We start from the raw sequence: 22,980 nt of genomic DNA, 5'->3' as shown, positions 1-22,980 counted from the left end.
ACTTGGATCTATGCATAGCACTGTTCGCCACTCGCACCCATGTGTGTCTAATCCCATCACCGCAATACGTTTACTTGACACTTGTACTGCTTCCAAATCAATGGACAAAATCGTCCCAGGGACAGTGTCCGTATTTACAATTGGGCGGAAAACAAAATCTGAAGGCACCTTCCATTCCTTTCTTGTTTTCTCAGGCACCACCCGTGCCAGCACTCTGATACCATAAATAAACATGTCCATATCTATAGGTACCCCTCTGACCACAACTTCATTTGTCATCGTGCTGATCATCAACATTGCCCGCATGGGACACACTCCCGAGGTGGAGCAAACTATTCCCTGCTCAGTGAAGGAAATGGTCATATTCAACTTACTCAGGAGGTCCCTTCCCAGCAAATTTATTGGCGAGTCTTCATGATACAATAAGGGTGCTCGCACTGTTTTTCCCCCCACTGTTATGTCAAGATCTTTTGTGTAAGGAACTTTTAAAATAGCCCCAGAGAACCCCTGCGTTTCCAAATTTCTGTCCGAGAGCAGGAACCGGCCTTCCATGAGGCACGATTTTTCAGCTCCCGAATCCACCATAAAGATGAACTGTTTGTTGCCTATCTCTGCCCCCACTAGTGGTTCCTCTTCTGCACGTAGGGTGGTGGATAGGACTGGACATGCAAGTGCTTTCTGTGGGCTGTCCTAATCTGCATATGTCTCTGTTCCTGGAACAGAGAATACATTTTCCCCTACCACTGCTACACCTCGGAAAAGGTGCTGGTGCATCGTTTGCAGATGTTGCAAAAGTGTTGTTGTTTACGTTCGCCATAGTGTTTTGTCTTGCCGTTTGCTGCGGCATACCTCTCTGCTGTATATGCTGCTGTGGCGGCTGTCTCTCTTGCATTTGTTGCTCGTTGTACCCCTGTTCTTGTTATCCATTCCCACCCATGGGTAACCCCTAGGGACTGCCTGGGTGTGGGTGGCCGTATTGCTGTTCATTTCCCATGGGGGGCTGCCCTTGATAGTATCCCATGGGTCTCATTCTAAATTCCTGTGAGTAATGCCCCCATCTTCCACAATTCCAACATGTCCCTTGCGGCCCTCCCCTTGCCCCAGGCCCTCCAAATCCTCTATTGCCCATTAGTCCAAACTCCCCTCTTGGTCCTCTGTACCCACCTCGTCCTCTCGGTGTCCTTCCTTGCCACTGTTGTCCTCCGTATTGCTCCTCTCCATCCCATTGCTTCTGCCAGTTTCCTGTGCATGTTGCTGCTATTTTTATTGGACTACTGCCTCCCTCTTCTTCTCCTTCCTCCTGCCTGGCTGTTGATGTAGTAGCAGTCATAGCTGCGACCTTCACTAATTTATTCTGTACCAACTTTGCTTTGTCTGCCAACCTTTGCTGCACTATCTCCTTTTCTCTTTCTTTGATCCTCCTACAGTGGTGTACAATTATGCTTTGAATCTCTGGACAACCTTTGGCGTCTATCCCAGCTATTTTATCCAAGGCCTTCTGAACCTCCTTCGGGAGCCCTTTCTTTATTATAAAATAAAATAAAGCTGTTGATTGGTCCCAGGGCATGCAAGTTTCACTTCTCCACAGGTCTTACACCTGGAGGATGAATTGTGTAGGCTCCTCCTCCTCTCCCATAGTGCATTGCGTCACTAAGTGTAAATCTGGAGTATCAGGAAACGTCCTTCGTAATGCATCCCACACCATTGCCCTGACATTGTTAAATGATGACCCGTCATGGCTGTCACAAATCATAGTCACTCCTGGGAACCCCACCTTTACCCACACAGCATCTGATTGATCACCTACCGCCGATACCAACAAACTCTTTACATCCCCTATCACTAGTGGGACCCCTGCCGTGTGTTTTTCGAACGCATGTATCCACTTTCCTGCCCCACCCGAGAGTGTGGAGGAGGAGCTTCAATAAGTTGTTCTTGTCCATTTGCGCCCATGGTATGTAGTTGGGCCTCCCTGCCCCCTTGTGTATTAGAGGCATTTGTAGTTTTGTCTTTCCGCCTCTTTTACTTACTGTTCCTTTCTTTGTTTTACTTACCAGCATGCTTCCTACTCTCTGTCTCAACCTTCCTTGCCACCTTGGTGGCGAACTAACATCTCCTTGATCAAAGTGGAATGGCAGTGTTGGTCCCGCTGCTGTTGCTCCTTCCTTGTATTCATCTAAATCACTCCACACTTCCTCTGCCTCTTCTTCTGACTCCCTTTCCCCCTGCTCTTCTCCATGTTGGCTGTCTGGTGTTGCCGGTCGTATTATCCTCACCTGTTTGCCATTTAAATGAAACAGGAACTCTCCAGACTGCCACTTTTGCTCTTGTCCCTTTGGTATCTGCACAGGTGTTGGTGGTGTTGGTGTACCCCCTATAACGCTTTCTCCAGCAATACTTGATCCTGCAACACTCGACGGGGGTGTGAGTTCACCAGTCGTCAATGGTGGCATTTCCCCTCCCCCTTGTAACATTTGGCTCCTGTCACACAATGCTCTTAACCTCGTTATTTCCATCTGTTCATGTAATAGCTGTCTATCTAAGTCTCCCGTCGGTCGTGTTATGCTTACCGTTGGCACGATAGTTGGTCCATACAGCCCTCCTGTTTCATAGGGGGGCGGGGCGGTGGGAGATGCTGCTGCTCTTGGTGTTGCGGTGGTGCATGCGGGAACATACAGGGGCTTACTGTACCCTTGCCAGCAACGGGTACATTTTTGTCGACTCGCTCACTTTTGGTGGTGTTGAACACTCTCCCCCTACACACCCATCTCCTCCCTCCTGTATCTCTTCCTTTTTTACTACTGTGTCTTTACTCACCTCACTGCTAGGTGTTACCTCCTCGAACATGCACCACAAATCTAGTACCTCCCTTCGGTTTTGCAACTGCTTTCCTTTGTATTTCGCTAGTAGATGTGTCGATACCAGATCAAATACCCACTTATCGAAGGACCCTCCTTCTGGCCATATGGGCTGTACGCTATCTCCTTTTATTTCTGTCACCCACTGGTCATGATACTTCTGTATTTTCTCGCTAATCAGAGGGAGATGCTGAAAAATATGTGCTAGTGGCGTGCTCCCAGCCCATTGTGGCGTTTGTGTTTACTTTGGCTCGTGTTTAGCACCTCTTTTTACTTTTCTCCTCCTCTCAAATGAATGTTTTCAATTTACTTTTCACCTTCGTTTACCAAAAGAAAATTCCAACAACTCTCTAATATTCAGAAAATGTTTCATCATCAATAACAATTTTGTCAGTTTTACTTCTTGTTAAACATTATAGTTGTCAGACTACAAATGCAACGGTACTTACTGACAAACATATAACAGAAAAGACAAAGTACATGTAACATAAACTGCCTTCTCGTTATCCCCTGTTTTGGCTTATTTGACGCTATTGCCCCTCACTCTTGCTGTCTCATACACACTCCCCACTTGTAAGCCCCCTCAAGCTACCTGTCCGAGAGTTCTGCTCACACGGAAAAAGAATAATCTTAATTACTACTCCGAGCCTACTCGATATGAGACTCCTACTTTTTCTATTTATCTTCACTTGTTCCCTGCACTGGACGAGACAATGCTATGCGGCGCTGCCTTTTACCCTGTTCGGGCTAGGCTCCCTTACTTTTCTTTTACTTCTTTTTACCACAAAAACCTAATGGCCATATAAAGGATAGATAAGGAAAACCCTCAGTAGCATTCACACAGACCCTATACCTTTTCCCCACTCTTCTGTATTTTTACCCACACTGTTATCTTAGTCCCCTTTCTACCCCAATCTTTTTCTTCCCCTTGCAAAGTCTTGCATCCAGTACTCACGTGTTCAGTTGGGTGGTCCGAGAGCCACCGTTCACGGTCTATCCACAATCTAGTCCGCACCCCAACCAAGCTGTGGCCCGCCCTGGCGAGCAGTTTTTAGTTGGGTATTTGGCAAGTGGGAACCCTTGGACCCGCTCTTTCGCGCGCACAAACTGGTCGACCGTGGAGGCAATGGTTTTGATGGGGGGCGTCCCGGATCTCGCCGGATGGCACAGGGGCCTCGGGGCACCTTTCCAATCACTTTGCGGGGGTCACCAAAATGTAGGCCCACTCCCCATCTTATACGCCCAAAATACAAAAGAATATAACACACCCCAGTGGGGAATGAGACCAGGAGGACAGGCTGCAAGAGTTAGTCTTTTATCTAAAATTTGGCATCCAGAGAACTCTGCTGCCCGAGAGCGCTCTGGCAAACATTACAAAAGTAGCAGCTTAAAAAGGCAAAACTTGTCATACATGACGTCATTACATAGGGGACTACACTGACACAGGATTGGGTATAACAATTAGATACATATATTATCATGTAATGTTGCTTCCGCTGGATTGGTTGTTCAGTTGGCGGGAGGGTTTGTACCACGAGGTCCAGCTGCCTGTGTCCGGGCGGGGTGAGGGTCAGGTCACGATGCAGCAGGGCGGATCCTAACTAATCTAACATAACATATTGTTTTAGACATGCACTAGATACCAGTTACTGAGGCTCCTTTGAGCAAATCATTATACTCTATAAATTCTAAGATTACAACAAGATCATTATTTACTGGGATTTTAGGGGGTTTATCACAACTCGGGAGGGCTCGGTCCAGGTGGGATCATTGATCATAGGGTAGGTCTAAACGCGTCAAAGAGACTGGGGGACATGCTAACATTTGTTAGTATTGAGGTTCAATATACTGTGACAGAGGTTGGCTTTTATTAGTCATGGCACACTTGGGTGGGCATCGCACTGGGGTTACGTGTCTGGCACATCAAGAGAATACCTATCGGGGCCATGGGGTTGCATTGGCAGTAATTTTCCGGTGCCGAGGATGAGGGGGACATAGGCGGGTTTTGTGGAGATGGATGTGTTTGCAAGGCATGGTTCGAGCCAGTTCATGGGCAGGACAGTGATCTCAGAGGAAGGGTGAGGCGTTACATTTATATTGTTGCAATTACCTCCGGCTCAGGCGTGAGAATGGGGCTGCTGAGCCTTCAGAGACAGGGAGAAAAAGGTGGGGGCCTTTTGAGAGCGCATGTGTGGCGCTCCAGAGGGGAGAGAAGCTTTCTCGTAGTATTGTGGTGAGGCCTAATCCAAAGATGGAGTCAGGGGTGTCCAAGATGGATCCGGGTGTCTCTACAACAGCCCCTCCTGCGTCGTCATCAGCACAGGAGCTGGGTATGTTCCCAGGGTCAAAAAGGAGGCGTCCCCCACTGTTGGTCGAGCAAGTGGCATGTACCTTAGAGTGAATGAGTGAGGGGGAGGCCCGATTGGCCCTGCCACTCCCACACAACAGCGTAACTTTTTTTTCAGAGAGCGGACACAACCCTTTGGGGTTCTTTGAGGTTGGCATGCTTGCTCAAGTATTTGGATACCAGCAGTTTAATGAGGATATCATGTTTCCAGTGCAGACGCTTACCCACAAGACCACAAGCACTTGTTACATACTGGGATTTTGTTTTCCCTGTAATATTTTACTACAGATTAGTGGGTTTAAAAGGTGAGTACCTTTTATACTTTGCCAGCATATTTATTGGAATATTTCCTCTCCAGGTTATTTTCCTGGTGTTCATTACTTTTAAAAGTCCAATGTTATTTTGTCTTGCACACTTTCTTCTAAGGAGAAGGTCAAATTAACTACATTTGTATATTTCACTTTAATATATAGGGTCACTATTGTGCATATACTCATGGGTGCCAGCTTTTAATTTTCTCTATGGGTGCAGAAAGTACCTGGGCATATGTTATTGCTGCAGCCGGTCATTTTTTCCCCCATTTCCTTGCTGCTTAAATGTGGTTAGCTGGAGTCGTGCGATGTATCACAATAGTCACCAAGAGACCGGCCATAAAACAAGGGGCTTGGAGTGTGATGCTTAACCAAAGTGTGTGGTCCATGGCAAATTATTTAATCTCACTGCGCATTGCCTAAAAACATTGTGAGTTCTCAAAGCCTGCAATCTTTTATACATAACAATACCACTGTGAAAACAGGTAAAAATCAGTATGTGATTGATGAAGGTCTTTGAGTGAGGGGTTGCAAATGTTTTAAAATATAGAGTGGCCGTGCCCACCGGCTATGGCCAAAGGTCATGGATAGTGGTCTGGTAGCATTTTAAAAAGGCTGCGCCCACTGACCAGGGCCGAAGACCCTGCTAGTGCTCTTAAAGCGTTCTAAAAATCTATAGAATAACAAAACCCTTGAAATTCAATTAAAAAACTTTAGTTGCAGGGATGTTAAAGTGAGCAATACATTGTAACAAAACCTTTGAAATGTAAGAAAAGTCTTTAGTTGCAGGGAGGGACGTTAAGGTGAGAACTTAACGCAACAAAACCCCTGAAATTCAGCTAAACCAGCCTTAACTTTGCGTCCCCTATTGCACAGCCTATGGCCACAATGACATCACAGATCACATCACTGATGACATCACTAATTACATGTTGTATGAGAATACTGATGACATTACAAATCACATCACTGATGTTGTCACTGGTGAAAACACTAATTACATTTAATATAACTGATTACATCAAAAATGGAGTTAGACATAACAAAATTTGTAAGTTAGCTCATGAAAACTTGTATTAACTTAATAACCTTTAGGCCATGGACTTGGCCATGACAAAGGCTGGGGTCACTGGCCAACACCAAAGGCCATAGCTAGTGGTCGGTTAGGGTTGACAAATACCAATGTTCATGGTTAAAAGCCATGCTTAGTAGCCCATCTCTGTTTTAAAATATACAGTGCGAAACGTTGAAAGCGGTAGTCAGTGACCATGGCTAAAGGCCATATCTAGTGCCCATTAATATGTTAGAATATACAGTTGGCACAGCCAAAGGCTGTGGCCACTGGCTAGTATTGTGTTGAAGACCATGGCTAGTGGCTGCTTAGTGTAGATAATATACAGTGGGCACGGCCGAATGCCATCGCTTATTGCATTTTATTATTTTAAAATATACAGTGGACATGGCCAAAAGAAGTGCAAACTGCTCAATGTCAAAGGCCATGGCTCAGCAGTTACGTTTTTTGCTTCCTCATTTGGGGTGTATTGATAAGGCGGCTCACACGTCTACCCTTTGCCACTGTACGTTGTTGCTGATACCTGTGAATGATTTAAACACCCTCTGATCTCACAGGTGAGAGATTCTATAGGCTCTTACTGCACTGCCCCTTTCCCTTCTGCATCACAGGATGAGGGTCATCACAGAGCGCAGCCTATGCAATATTCTCAACTTGGGAGGGCTTCCACCCCACCTAGTAGGTGGTTTGGCAGTCACTGAATTAACATTGTAAAGTATGATCTGGGGTTCACCATACAAAAAGAGGCTTGGGCGAATAAGCACCACACATCACATTACATTGTGTACTAACTTTCATTGTGCACTGACTTTCAATTCCACAAATTTACTAAGAAATCACAACCCATTTAGCACAACACTTTAGGACACATCGATGCCCTCCCTTTTGCAAAACTATGGTCCACCTAACAGGACTGACATGCACCCACAATACCACAAACCATTCTTGCCCTGCTGCATCTCCCCCTCCTTGTGTTTGCAGCATCTATTTCCTGCCTTTCCATCCTCTTATTTACCACTGAAGAGCTCTTTCGTGGGAGGCTTTGCATGCATCCAGAGAATCTGCATGTGCTTTCTAAGGTACATAATGGCTGCACAGCGGAACGTAAATGTGGATTCTAGTCAAGCATGACTGTTTTTCCACTCCCGGCCCATCATTCCCGCTCCACACCAAAACTGCTTTTGAGGGACAACATGTCTTTCCCTGAATGCTGGGTCAGGTATCTGGGCTCACATGGAGCCCCCAGGAAACTATATTGAGACGTCATTATTTTCTGGTGTTTGGGTGTGGCTGTGGTGTGTTCTCAGATCAGTGGTTAATTTGTGGTCATGATGACCCACTGAGCCAGAATGAAGCAGAGGAATTTAGATGCGGGTAAACAATGCGGAAAGCCTTTTTCCGTATGTTTTACCCAAATTCACCTAGTGGATAATACGTTTGAATGTACTCTGTTAGCAGAAGAAAGAGCATGAAGGGCAAGAGAACAATGAGGAAGAAGGCAGTAGGAGAGAACATTATGATCTCTTTGTGGACTGTATCCTTACCTCCTGCGTGCAGCACAGCGGTCACGATGGACGGGAACCATGATGTCTCACTGTTGGTGGCCTGGAAGGCGGTTTGAATGTCCGTATAGAAAACACCAACACATGACGGGAAGCCCAGGGCCAACCCTTGGGAAATCAAAACAGCTGTCAGCACTACCCAGGCCCATCCCTGGTCTGGAGCCTGGAACGGCCTCTCGAGTGCCATACCACCTACAATCGCCAACCGGTGGTTCTGTGGAGAAAAGAAAGGACATGTTGAGGTAAAAAGGGAACGGCTGAGGGTTAAATACTATCCTCTTCTCCATTATTCTTCCTCAGAATTGTGAGGTGCCAGAAAGGAAGCAAAAAAGCACCAAGCCACTAAGATGACATTGATATGGTGAGTGGAAGGAGGATAATGCAAGAGACGGGGGACAAGGTGAGGTAAAAATAGGACAGTGTGAGGGCAAGAGATGATGGATGGAAAAGGGGTAGGGTGAGGGAAACGCCATCAACAGAAGAGGGATAAGAATACCAGGAACAGCTTTGATTGGTATGGGGGCTGTCCAGAGTAGGATGGAAAACAACTAACTGACCCATAATGGACCTACAATGAGGATCCTACTGGTGAAAACCTATAGAGTATTTGAACATTGTTAAGTCGGCCATCCCACTGAGCTGTGCTACTGGCCCTAGAACAATTCCCAATTTGTGTAAATCTACAAGCATGACATATCCCCAAAATGTCAATATATGACTAGTGTATCATGTTGTGAATGCCTGTAATTCTCAACTGAGAATAACCAGACATGGTATTTCTTTCAGTAACCAACAGAAGGAGAGCCTCTCCAGTCCAATAAATTGTCCCTGCCATCACAAAGGGCCTATAGAAGACAGATCAGAGGGTAGTACAGAGGGTGGTCATAAAATAGTTAAACCTGCATATGCCACATTGACACAATCTAATTTGGGGAAGTATTGTCCTGTACCATGGAGAGTCTATCGGAGAGTGCTTCCGGATATAAAACGTTTTGTGGGACCATCGTGCTGCTATTTGTACAACCTCTGGTTCACCTCTGTTTGAAGGCAACCAGTTTGTGAGCCTTCAGATCTAAACATCTTGCAGAGAGAGGCGAATCCCTGAATCTGCGCCAGGGCTGTGTATGCAGTTTGGCTCTTTCCAGCCTAACCAAAAACAGAGCATCATACCCATGAAGATGGTGGCCAAGAGCATGATGCTTAAGGGTCTCCGCCAACAGCTGGACATAAAGGCTGCAAGAAGAGAAATAGCCAGGGTTGAACCTTAGGTTTAAGTCTACTTGATCGAAAATATGTGAATTTTTCAAATTTGACCCAATTTATTTGGGTCGTTTTATTGGTCGAATATGTGGGGGGGCGTCCTCCCACCTCTCCCCACCGCTTCCCCCACCTTAAGCTATTCCATTGCCCCTCCCCATGTATTTATTAAATGTAGTTTGACCCTAAAAACGATCAAAACAATTCAGTCAAATGGAAAAGTTCAAATGTTTTTCCATCAAGTATGGTAATACCGAACCTTACAGCTCATAGGGACTAATGTTTCCCAAATAGATCTCTGGCTTCTAGGCAGGCACTTGGAGGAATTCAACCAAGCCACCACAGCGCCTTTTTCTATTAGTTATGTCTGGCGGCTCGCTGATATCATCAAGAGAGTGGAAGGCCACAGTACAGGTGCTTGGGCTGAGGGAGGCTCTATCTGGTGGTTCTAGATACCTAAAAAGTGTGATGACAGAGTGGAATCCTAGACACCAGGGGGAGGTCTTAGGGTAGGCTGAGTATAGGATACATAGAGGGAAGATTGGAGAACACTGAGAGTCCCACCAAATAGTGAGTAGGAGACCTTGAAAACGCTCCATTTTTTCATATTGGCTGTTGACATGCATGACAAAGGGCCATATGCATGACACAAGGGCCTTCAACATGTCAAGAGACATAAACTCAAATGCACCCTTATAACTGGTATTGTAGGTGTATTTCAGTAGCACCCCATGCAGCCCTTTACTGATGCTTCATTTATAGAAATGATTTAAACACATTGGAAAAGGTGGGGGCCACCATTTGCAGACGTTAGAGCATGGGACGCGTGAAGGGGGCATACATCTCTTGTTGGAGAGGTAAGAGAGAAACATTAGGGAACATGAAAAAGCAGAGAGGAGAGCAGAGGGGAGAAGAGCGTAGGAGGTATACACATTGTGGAAAACAAGACACATTATTGAACATGTGAGTCACTGTGGGCAATAAAGAAACATATGGGTGAAAATTAGATACATGTTACCTGAGATAAGTGAAATATTGGGCCACACTGGGGAAATGTGATAAAGCAAGAGAATAAGAAAGGCACATTTTTGAAAACTAAACATAGTTTGGTTCCAATTTGGTGACGTACTGGGGAACATGGGAGACAGTGTGCCACCATCAGGGATGTGTCAGGGGACGATTAACACATTTGAAGGAGGATGAGAGCAATACTGTGGAAGGTCAGAGATGAATTGGAAAAGACAAGAGGCGTGATAGGGAACACGGGAGGAGCATTGGGGAGATCAAACTACACACTGGTTGAAGAGACAAACACATTGAGGGAGAATGTGTAACACATCAGAAGAGGCCGGGAGAAAGAATGAGGGAAAAGGAGTGAGAGCGGTCTTTTAATCTGATTATAGATACTGTCACCGGGCCAGTGTGCTTCATAAATCACCATTTCACACACAACATCTCAGAGGAATCTTGGTTTATATATATATATTTATTTTATTGTTGAATTTTTAATCAAATAATTTATTTTTTTACAACATTTTTCTTTGTAAAACAATCTGTCATTCCAGTACTTTGGTGACTTCAAACGGAGGAACAGGACGGTCCTAATTATGTTCAATTCATTTAAGTTCAAGTTTCTCCGTTAGCTGTTGGAGGATCTTAAAGGTCGCTAATTGCCATGACGTTCGGTCTCCACTAATCATCCTTGCCCACCATGTTTCCTCGTCAGTCGCTGATGAATGGCTTAAAAGGAACTTCAGATAAGGCAGACGTATCACCATTGTGGCTGGACAAGAGAGTAGTAAATGGCGGATAGTCTCCTTTTCTTTGTTACAAAATCTGCAGATGTTAGACGAAGACAAACCTCTGATGAAGCGTATTTCGTTGGAGTCAAGCAGGTTCAGTCTCGCTCTCATTATAAGGTTGCGTGCCGGTCGACTAGGAAATTTTTTGATGTAGTTTTGCAAGACATTTAGTTTCATTGCTATTGGGGGGGATGTGAGACGAGTTTGTAGTTGGTAGATACATTTAGTGTGTAGATCCAATCCATTTCTTTTAGTTTCTTCAGAATTGTTGTTGGATTTTCGTCTTCTGTGCACTCTATTGTTTTCAACCGGTCTAAGTTTTCGTTTTTCCAACGGGTAAGCATTTTTCCACTTGATATTTGGAGTTCTTTAAGTATCAAGCCATGAATGAAGGAACAATCTGGCAGTATGCACTTTCGGTAAAGCATGACTGAGTTACAATCTTCCGTGCCTTGGAGAGATAGCAGGCTTAGTTCTAGACGAATCAATGCAACTGGTGTTGAGTTAGGTAAGCAAAAGACTGTCCTCCAAAAGTAAGCTTCCAGCTTGGGCTAGAGTGTTTTCGGTAGAAGAGGCATAGCTTTGGCGCCATAGGTCACCGTAGGGACCACCTTTAATTTATAAAAATTTAGCAGAGGAATTGTAGAAATTTGCCGAATCTTCTGTCTATAGCTTTTCCCTTTGTAGCTAGGCTTCAAATTTTGGCAAAAAGAGATTCTTGCATAGTCAGATCTTTTGTTGAGGTGTCTAGGACCACACCCAAGTATTTAAAGTTCTTGACTTTCTCGATCACGATTTTATCTATAGACCAGTTAAATTTCTCTTGCTTTTTGGTCGAGGCCTCTAGAACCATAATCTTTGTCTTTTCAATGTTGATTTCTAAGTTGTTTTTAGAGCAGTAATCGTGCAAATTAGCCAATTGGCGTTGGAGACCTATTGGGGTCAAATCCAGTAAAATGAGGTAATCCGCATAGAATAGTCTGCTGATGTTTATATTTGCAATTTTGGACGGGAAAGATCTATCAAGGGCTCTGCGTACTGGAAGTCCCCCATATAGGCAAGAAAGAGGGCCGGGGCCAAGGGGCAGCCCTGTTTAACGCCTCTCTTAGTAGCGATTTTGGTCGAAAGGCTTCCTTGTTGGTTTAGCCGTATCTTAATGTTGGTGTCTGTGTGGAGGGCTTTGATGGGATTTAAAATATCACTAGGGCAGTTCCACATTGTCAGTTTCTTCCAGAGTCTGGTGCGATCAACTCTGTCAAAAGCCTTGGAGAAGTCAATAAAAGCCATGAATATTCTCGGACTTCCCTCCTTTACTTTGTTTTTCAGAATGGATATCTAAAAGATGTTAATCGCTGTCCCCAGTGTTTTTTTAAAGCCGGTCTGGAAGTTATCATTGCAGGGCGCGTGGGCAGCCCAGAATTGAAATTTTTTTCAGGAGTAGGGATCCGAATACTTTCCCTATAGGGTCCAATAAAGCTATGGGACGATAGTTCGTTAGATCTTGTTTGTCTCCTTTTTTGTAAATTGGGACCACTATTGCGGAAAGCCATGAAGGTGGTACTGATTGGGAAGCCGCACAGCTTATGAAGACTGTTCTTATGAATTTAACCCACTCGTCCGGATATGTTTTTAGATCAAAGTTGGTGATTCCATCCAGACCAGTGGCCCTGGACTTTTTCATTTTCTTGAGAATGTCTAGTATGTCTTCAAGATCATCGAATTGTATCCAACAGTCAGTAATTTTTGTGTTTTTAGAAATTGGCAGCGTCTTCTGGGTGGGGATGGAAGGCGTTAAGTTTGATGCAGGCATTTCGAAAATCGAGCTGAAGTGGGATGCCCAAGTAGGTTCACTGATGCTGTTCCCGATGTTCTGGCCATTTGATGACGCTGAATTGTTCAACAAGGACCAAAATTCTTTTGAATTGTTTGAACAGATAGTTTTTAGTATCGCTTCTGCATCTTGTTGGTGAAGTTTCCATCTGTATGATCTCACCCAGTTTCTATATTTACTGGTGATTTCTTTGATAAATTGAGTTCTTTCCATCGCCGGGAGGCTTGATGCGCTTCTTTTGGATTTTCTGAAAGCGTTTCGTTTCTGAACCAGCACTTTGTCGTATGAGTGAGAGATGGTTTGAGATTTATTAATTAGTTTGCCGCTCGGCAGTCTGTATGTGGTCAAAAGAGGGCCATAGTCGACCAAGGTGGAAGCAGATGTGACGCACGAGTTTGTGTAAAGATTTGTGAGATCTCGGATGCTGTGTGCAGTTAAATGTAATCTGGTGCCTTGGGGGTTTTGCTCCACCGCAGTTTCGTACCTATCAAGGTTAATATATGATGATTTTAAGGACGTTTGAAGAATATTATGATCACTGGATGTTGTACAAAGAACATCAAAGGCGGTCGTTAATAGCAAGATGGGTTCCGAGACAAAGGTATAGTCAGTAGTCGACGTTAGTTGGCCGTTTGTCCAGGTTGGTAAGCGACTGCTATTTTTGTGTACTGTATCCAGGTTGTATAGCTTTCTTGAATTCATCAATTTTAGCCATTGATTGCCCTGGTCTGCACCAGGGGATTGTTTTTTGACAGTTTTCTGGAGGCAGGAGGCGTTCAGGTCTCCGCATATTATAATGTGAAAGGTGTTGTAGGTCGTCCGTACCTCGTCGATCGTCTTCTCTATCAATTTTAGAATTTTTTTTTGTTCAATAGCCGCGGGGTTCCAATATACGTTGAGAATTGCTACGGAGATTGGGTGATGGTAGATTCCGTCTGATGATAAAGATGACCAAGTTAGCAGAAGTGCTAATAAGGAATAGTTTGAAATGATGATGTTGGTTACTGCAAAACCTCTATCCGTTCGGCATGCAGTAAGCAGGCCAGAGGAGGGGCGGCACTTAGGACCTTTTGACGCCGGTGCCAGAAAAAGTTCATATCCGTCGAGCGAGGGTGTTTTGGTCAGACAAGTTTCTTGGAAACACAATAGGTCGAAAGAGCCCAAGTTTACGTCGCTGGTCGAGGTTAAGTGCTTGAAGCACCTGGTGTTCCAACAGGCTAGCTTAATTTCGGGCACAGTGTTCTTTTGGAGTGTCGTCGAGGTTGAAGTGGCGGTCAGTTTCTTGGGCTGCTATTTTGAGCGATGAGATGTCAAGGCTTTTGGGAGCCATGCCCAGAAGCTGGAAGAAACTGAGTTTCTATCCAGAACTGCTGAGGAATCTGCCTTCTCCAGTAGTATCGTTTTAGTGAGCTTCCTGTTGCTGTCTTGTCGTTCTACAAACCATTAGCTACAAACCATTATATTAAAAAAAGGCAGTCACAAGGGAAGCTGATTTTTCCTTCGGGATCCTCTGCTCTTGAATCACCGGTATCCGCATTAGATAAGGTAGAGGTTTGATTGGATCCACGTTGAGATTTAGTTGAAAAAGTCACTTTCGGAGAATGATGTCTCCTTGGTTGCGCCGGACGGTGATCTGGATTTTGTCTGTGCGGAGATGTGTCAGAGGTACAGTAAGATCTTGGATAGTTATTGTTCTTTCTGGTTTTCCTGTCGGGTGCTTGAGTGGGTTCCTTAGTTGCGGAATTTTTTTCATTGGTGGTCTCAGTCTTTAGTGAGAGGTGATAGCCCAGACTTAATAAGTCTTTTTTCCGGTCGATCAGTTTGTCCTTGACTCTTCTTGAGGTAATATGAAGGTGGCAAACAGCTCTTCCTTGGTAGTGGCTTGGTTCGACTATCCGCAAGTCGTCAGAAGAGATTTGGATCAGTTTAGGTATAAGATGTATGAAGGTTAACATGCCACCTCTGTTTAATGTGACTTTGTCTCGATTTTCTTTAGTTTGCTCTAGTTTGACAATCCATTTCTCTGCCGGTTTGTCAGACTTTGTAGGTGTTTGGTATCGATTTTTCTTAGATCCGAAGGCCTTTGCTACATAATGTTTATGATCTTTGGGGCTGTCCTCTCGTTGGCGATTCCGAGGTGAAGTTGGGGGACGATGACGGGAGGTAACATGGGCATCTGAGAGCTTTTGAGAGGCTGTTGAGAATCGATCATGCCTTTCCAGGCATGATTTATAAGTGATTTGACCTACCCTGTCACTCTGAGGTGTGGCAAGGTCGCTGGTTTTCTTCATTGGGGCTGCCTTTGCCCTGACTGAAGTCGACAATACGATCTTCTTCCGACGCTCTTCTAAGGTTATAAATGGAGGCTGATCTCGTCTGTCCTTAGAGTTGCTGGTGCTTGGGGAGGTTTTTTCGTGTAGGTCTGGAGCATTTAACTTACCTAGAGATGAGACCGGCTGAACCGGTGAGGTAGAGGGGGTAATCGGATCAGGATGTTGCGAAAGGTTCATCAAGTCTGTGTTAGATAAGAAGGCCTCTGTGGATTTTGGTGAGATGTTGTTTGTTGGGTTTAAAGATGAATGGGAACAGTTCAGGAGGCCATGGTCCTGTTGAGGAAGGTGGTTTAGAAGGATGTGGTGAGGTAGGGATTCAAGGGCACTGTTGCCTGCTGGGGCCATCGTTTTTATGGAGGAAGCTTTTGTACCAGGTGTTTCCTGTAGGCATCTCTGTGGCTGTGGGGGCGGGGGCACACGAAGTCTCTGGAGCTCCTTGGCGCGGCGGCGCCTCTTCAGCAGTGCTATCACCGCTCAGTGGCCCGCACTCGACCCTACAGGCATCGATGCTCACCCGCCCCACTGCAGACTCAACCCCCCCTCTGGGGAAAAATGGTAAGCGAGCAGGCGGGGGCTCGATGGGCTGGGCGGTATAGGTCGCTGTCGGCATATTTTTAGGGTGTTGCCATGAAGGATGATTAGAAAGAGAAGGGAGGTTGATTTGTTCAGCAAATGTTTGTGGAGTAACATTTGTTGATGAGTTAGAGTCTTCTCCCAGTTGAAGTATTGGTAGCTTGAGCACTTTTTTGGCAACTTTTTTCCCCAAAGTCTTTAATGATTTTGCTGTATTCACCAGCGTCTTTGTAGAGTCAGAGAGTTCTACCAGCAAGGATTTATCTAAGTGCTGGCGGGGACACCAGCTTCACAGGCGCCCATTTTCTTCTTCCAACGGGGCCATGGAAGAAGCAGTCAGTCCAGTCACGACAACCATGACTGCAGGACTGCCACTCCCCGCCAATCGCCGTCCGCTCCGCGGTCTGGGAAGGTAGATGTAGGTGGTTCAGTAACTCCTCCTTCAGGAAATGGATAGGCAGGGTGAACAGACTCAGCAGGTAGGAATCACTGCAGGACTGCCACTCTCCGCCACTCTGCATCCGCTCCGTGGTCTGGGAAGGTAGATGTAGGTGGTTCAGTAACTCCTCCTTCAGGAAATGGATAGGCAGGGTGAACAGACTCAGCAGGTAGGAATCACTGCAGGACTGCCACTCTCCGCCACTCCGCCAGTTTATATTTACTTTTACAAATTGGCGTCGAAATAGCTCCATCTGCTAGCTCGCGTGCCTGGCCCAGTCTGCCCTCAAATTCACCATTTGCCTCATATGGGCACCAAACATTCTTTGGGCACATCCCAGAAAATACTGCCATTTTAATACTGAAGTCACTGGCCTAAAATCCTTCGAAATGCCCCATTTCCACTACTATTCCTTGGGGGAGAACCAGAGAGCCAAGCCCCCTGTAAAGTGGTCTTGAAATCATTTGAAGTTTTAACCAATCTTACCAGCCCAGTGTGCTTTAGAAAGCAGTTTCCCAATAATTCGAAAACTCCTTGGTGGATACCCCGAAACTGCCTGTAAAGATTATTTTTAAATCTGATCATGTTGAGAACATTGTTTACCAGCCCAATGCGCTTTCGAATGCAACATTTACTGCTAATTCTGGCATATCCCTTGGGGGAGAAGATGGAAAGTTGCTTTGTTGTGAGCCCCACCCCTGACTATTTGAAGTCCAAACCACGCTTGCCCCAAGGTTGAGTCCAGCTGCACCTTTCATGTCACATGCCTGTCGTTCTCCAGATCAGAAGGCAGGGGTCGTCTGGGTAGAATAAGAATCAGGATTGGAAAAATGCTTTCTTTCTTTGCTCAATAACCAAGAAATAGTCAGGGAGCTGTGCCCCAAATTTGATCAGTTGAACGCCATTGGAGCTTTTGGTTTGCAATTTGAATTACGGGGTAGTTAATATTACTTAGTGTGTCATCTGAGAGGAGGTCATTAGGAACGTGTATGTTGTTCTATAGCATCAGCAGAGAACCCAAAGCACAGCCGAACATCTATGGAACCGAGCTGGCGCCCTCCTCTTCGGTCACCCAACCAGTGAATTAACAAGAAGCCCATCCAAAAGCACAGCATACACCACATAGCGGGGAGGGGCAGAAGGCGGAGCTTACCTTCTACCAATCAGGGATTTTCTTTTTCCTCAGGAAAAATTACTTTAAGGAAGACAAGTGGTGGATGGGGGTGGAGCAGTGAATGTCATCCCAGCTTCTCGCCTACCCCAACGCTTCCGTGAGACATCATATTTAGGGGCAATATGGGGGGTGTGGCAGGTGCTTCCCTATTGGTATCACCCAGCTCAACATTCCTGCCCTGGGTCTACATAAACGAGCATTGACACTTTGCCTGTCATATGTCAAGTGCAGCCTCACATGCACCAATGAACGTTTTGCCAGGACTGAAGGACAACAATAACAGTTACACCATTAGTGATAAGATGAGCAGCATAACATAACAAAACATAAAATAAATAGCCCATACGACTCTAGAGGACGAAAGGGGAACTTAGAAAGGTGCATAATTAACGAGGATGCAGGTTATAAAATAACATAAACATCAACTTCTTCCAAACGGGTCCAACAAATTACATTCATTAGGGGAATTTGTCTAAAAATGACGGCCGCAGATGTGAATCATATAAAAGGAGTCCGACTGACATTTAGGAGTGGGGTTCAAAATGCCACCCGAAAATCCAGATCAGAGCATGCAACATTTTTGCATAGGCCAAATTAAGCTGCGTTCAGTGAGACATTGGTAACGTTTTTACATTCTTCCTAGAAATAGTCAGGATTTAAAGCTCGCGGCCAGACCGGCTTCACCCCTCTGAGGGCCGGTCCACGCTCCATTCACCTTGCACACAGCCCACTCTGGGCTATGCCACTTCTGACTAATAGCTGGCTAGGCATGCCCAGATTTGACCTGGAGTCTCGAAGTTAGGGTAACACAGACAAACACGCCTCCACACTTTAAGGGTACTCTCGAACATAACTCAAGCCCAAGATGCAACCACTTACTGACGGACTTCAGTACTCTCTAAAAGCACTGGAAACTGCCCTCCCAGGTTGTACGCTCATTCTGAAGCGCATTGCGCCCTAGTGCTTTTGCGGTTCAGCGGTATGTCCTGATCAGTGGCGTAACACAAAATGTGGGGGTCCCCCTGCGAGCCCCGCTGAAGGGGCCCCCAACTCAGCAACAAATCAAGGGTCGCGCCACACTCTGTGCTGGCCTAGATTATCACTCTTGTGCAAAACGCACAAACGTGCTGCTGAAGGGATATGCTGCACACTGCACTAGGAGCAAGATATAAATATGTGTTTTAATACAATATACAGCACACTTTCTGAGAAAAAAGCCAGAATGTTTGCAATTGTTTTGTAGTTTAACACAAATCCAATAGATGGAAGTCACCAGCAGTGCACAGGAACATTAATGCTTTGCTATTAAAAATGCCATGCCACAATGAAAACATGTCCCACTGGCTGCACAATGTAGACCAGTGTAGACACGTAATAACAATATAGTAAAGCTTGCCAGGCCACATTTAGACATATCTAGACTCGTTGCACCAAAATGCCAGTCGAAGCAATAACACTCATCAAGAAGAGAACACACATTCAAGCCTCTGCTGCCTCCAACAACACGGCCAAACTCGTTCAAATCTGAAAGGAACTGGTCAATCCTGTTGCAGTCTTTACCTCTCCTATTCCCTCCCAGGCCCTCTGTATGACTCTGTAAAACTCAGGACATCCTGTCCTCCATCTCCTCTTCCTCTCCCTCTTCCTCTCTCTGCCCCCCTTTGGCCATCTCTACCTCTCTTGCTCCTTTCTCCTCTTTCTCTCTGACAACACCTGACAAGGTTTCTAGACAAGTCTGATCTATGAAAGTGTCATCCAAACAGGTGCTCTCCTGCTCCACCAGAACCGTCAAGAACCATATTGACTCCCTCGCTCCAGCCTTGACCAATTTCTGTAATCACTCTTTCGCCACTGGAACGTTCCCCTATCCCGTTAAACACTCCCTTATGCACCCACTCCTCAAGAAGCCGTCTGCTGATCCTGCCTGCACGGCAAACTATCGCCCAATCTCCATAACCCCTTTCCTGGGCAAACTGTTGCAAAAGCTGCCCATCTCCCAGTTTACTCTCCACACAGAATCTGTTGGTTGTCTCCATGATCATCAGTCTGGCTTCAGAGCTGCCAGAGGCACAGAAACTGCTGTCCTGAACACCTGTGAAGATCTGCTCTCTAACCTTGATTCCAGCATTCCTTCTGTACTCATCCTCCTTGATCTTTCCTCTGCTTTCGACACGGTCAACCATGCCATCCTGATCAATCGACTACGTGAGAACCTAGGCATCATGGATCAGGTCCTTGAGTGGCTGACCTCCTTCCTCCTGGACCAACCTTCCCAGGTCCAACTTGTCCCTTTCTCTCCGCTCCCTCCTCTCACTCTGGTTTTTCAACCTCTACGTGACCCCATTGGCCAACCTGATCTCTACATTCTCCTCTAACTTTCAGTGTTATGCAGATGACACTCCGCTTTCCTTCAGGCTCCCATCAGCCTCCTCTCCACTCTCGCTCATTCCTGACCGTCTATCCACGATTCAGGATTGATGCGCCTCAAACTAATCTCTGCCTTAATGTCAGTAAGATGAGATCCTTCTCATTTGGACTCCTGCCCCTGCTTAACCTCTCTCACTCTGGCCGCACGCCTTTTGCCCTCTTCCTTCGCCTTCATGTGAGGCAAACAACCCTGGTGTCATCTTTGACTCCACTCTCTCTTTCTCTCCTCACATCTCGGACGTCGCCAAGAAGTCCCACTACCAGCTGCTCCTCCTCAAAGGGGCTCTTCCCTTTCTCACTTTCCCCCAGAAGCTCACTGTCTCCAGAGCCCTGGTTCTCTCCAGGCTGGACTACTGCAACAGCCTATTTCTCAATCTGCCTTTCTCTACTCTCCAGCCTCTGCAACTAATCCAGAACAGGACTGCAAGACGTATCCTTGGCCTCAAGCCCAGGGATTGTATCTCTCCAGCCCTGACATCTCTCCACTGGCTCCCATTTGCGGCACGTATCAAGTTTAAGACCCTTTGCATTGTCCACAAGGCTTTGTGGGCCCGGGGCCTGCACTACATCCAATGCTCTCTTTCAAAATATCTTCCTTCTCAAGCCCTTCACTCAGCAACCTACAATTCTCTAAGGGTTAGACACTTCTGCAGGCAGAGAGTGGGGAGTAGATCTCTCTCCTCTGCAGGTGCCTCCCTCTGGAATAGCCTCCCTTCCCCTCTCAAACTTGAGCCGGACCACCTGAAGTTCCGGAAGCAGCTAAAAAAGTTCCTCTTCTCCTCTGCTTTCTCTCTCTCCCTCCCCTGCTGGCCTACCTGACCTACCTGTCTGCTGTACCGACTGGTTGCTTGGCTACCCTAAGAGTCTCATTGAGTCCAGACTCTTTCTTGATCAGTCACCCTTGCACCGCCTCTGGCCCTACCATGCACTTAGGGGCTGTAACTTACACTTAGGGGCTGGACTACAGTCCCTTGTTCTCCTTGCACTACCCAGAGCCGCGCTGCCCTGGCTGCACTTACTCAGAGCATTGCTGCCCTGTTTTTCCCTCTCCCTTGCATTTCCTCCCTCCCTTTCCCCTTGCACTTCTCGTTCTCGCACTTGCACAATCTGAATGACACAAGGCCTAGTAAGATTGTTTGTCTTGTCCTCCCTCTATTTTCCCTCCCTTGTATTGTCGCCTAGAAACACTTGTGTGTAGGCACGTTATAAATTACTTATATCATATCATTTGATCACAGATGCCCAGAAAAATATACAATTCCGCAGTAAGAAACGGCTAGACTGGCAGCACCCATATGGCAGTCTAGCGAGATAATTCACTTAGCAGGACTGCTTTATCAGAAATGCCCAGTTGAAAAAAAGTCATACCAAACTGAGGAATGACTAGACTGGCTGCAGCAAAATGCCTCCCTAACCCCTAATACCACATATCATGCCTGCTTAGCCCAGACATGGATAGCCATGATTATTTGTCGTACAATCCTGCCCCCTAACACATTCCCTCTCCCTCCCACCCCAACCTCCCAAATCAGCTCCTTGGCCTAGAATTACCCCCACGTTCCTCTTCCTTGCCCCAGAGCTTACGGTTGAGGTTCCTTGCCTCGTAGGTAAGTACTGGGATGAGGAAGAGTGGGACTAGGAGTAATGAAGATTACAGGTAGCTAAGTCAGGCATTACCTCCATGTACCTCTACCTCATCCCAGTACTTGTGTATCAGGCAGAGTGCCTTTTACACAAGTACTGTCTCATACACAGTGGGACGAAGAATAGGGATAGGAGTAATGAAGATTACCAATAAGTAATCCAGGCATTAAACACAAGTATTGGTGCAACACCATTGAGTTGACTGGGATTCAGCACCCAGCCCCCTCTGCCCCCTGAAATGTTGGGCTATGTTGACTCGATCTGACCTTCAGAGCAGTTGCCATACAGAACAAGACACGGATGTTAAACAGCACCTGGGTTTCGCTGTTAACAAGAACCCAGAAATTACTAACATAAAGCATTTCACTGTTAGTACCTGCATTCAAATGCCACATTTTTTAGGCAATTGAAATCGTGATGTTGGTTTAATACTTGCATGCCAGGGGAGTGAATGGAAGGGTAGAGAGGGAACAGGAGACCACTCATTCTCACAGCAGTCCATAAGTGGGTGCTTTCAACCTTAAAGAAGAAAGTTAACTGCTTGTAACATTGAAGCTGCACTAGAATAGTCTCATTAAAATGCGTAAAGAAATTAGAGGCCCCAAACAAATAAGTTTGCCCCTCCCCCCACCGCCCATGAAGTTAGCGCCTCTCCCAACATTTGAAGCGTTAGCCCCCGAAATGTAGGTTTTGTTGCGCCCCTGAACGCAAGCACACACACCATTCACCATATACACACACGCACACCCAGCCATCCATACATTTAAGTGTGCATTCTTTCTCCATACTGGCACACCCAGGCAGCCATCCATACATTTACATGTGCACCCTTTCACCATACAGGCACACACACCCAGGCACCCACCCATACATTTAAGTGTGCACCCTTTCAACATACACTCACACACGCACACGTCATGGGTTTGAGGGGAGCCCTAACACTTCAAAAAGAAATTGGACCTCATTACAACTACGCTGGACTGGAAATAACTTTGCCGGTAAGCTTACCAGCACCGTTGTTTCCGGGCCGGCATATTGCAACTCTGCACACGGTTGCCGACCTGCCCGGCAGGTGAGACCTGCCGGCAGAACGGCACCCACCCGCATAGTTTTCACTGAAGCACCGGCACCGTTATTAAGGGTGCCGGTGCTTCCAGCAACGTTATTAGCGGGGCTGGTGCTTCTGTGGTCCCCATTCCCATAGAGTCCGACAGGACTTTATGAAAATGGGGACTTACCATTTGCCGGCGCCTGACTTCCCAGACCACTGGGGTTGTAATCCCCTGGTGTTACCGGGAAGTCGGGCGCTGGTAAATCATTACGGGTCCGGCGACAACCTGCTGGTAGCAC

General features: G+C 46.2%; 1 protein-coding gene across 4 annotated transcripts in view; it reads right to left on the bottom strand.

The window, feature by feature from the left end:
* LOC138582989 (monocarboxylate transporter 6-like) overlaps positions 1-22,980 on the bottom strand; it is a 336,775-nt gene that overhangs the window by 254,826 nt on the left and 58,969 nt on the right. For all 4 annotated transcript variants that reach the window (XM_069654836.1, XM_069654834.1, XM_069654837.1 and 1 more), the window contains exon 2: positions 8,133-8,364. In XM_069654836.1, coding sequence (XP_069510937.1) covers positions 8,133-8,337 — 205 coding nt within the window. In that variant the 5' untranslated portion in view covers positions 8,338-8,364. The remainder of the gene's footprint in view (positions 1-8,132; positions 8,365-22,980) is intronic.

The sequence above is a fragment of the Ambystoma mexicanum genome, chromosome 3q (genome assembly GCF_040938575.1).
Source record: "Ambystoma mexicanum isolate Mex_15411 chromosome 3q, UKY_AmexF1_1, whole genome shotgun sequence".
NCBI classification, from domain to species: domain Eukaryota; kingdom Metazoa; phylum Chordata; class Amphibia; order Caudata; family Ambystomatidae; genus Ambystoma; species Ambystoma mexicanum.
The sequence above is the reverse complement of the archived record's forward strand: the minus strand, read 5'-3'. Positions and strand labels throughout refer to the sequence as shown.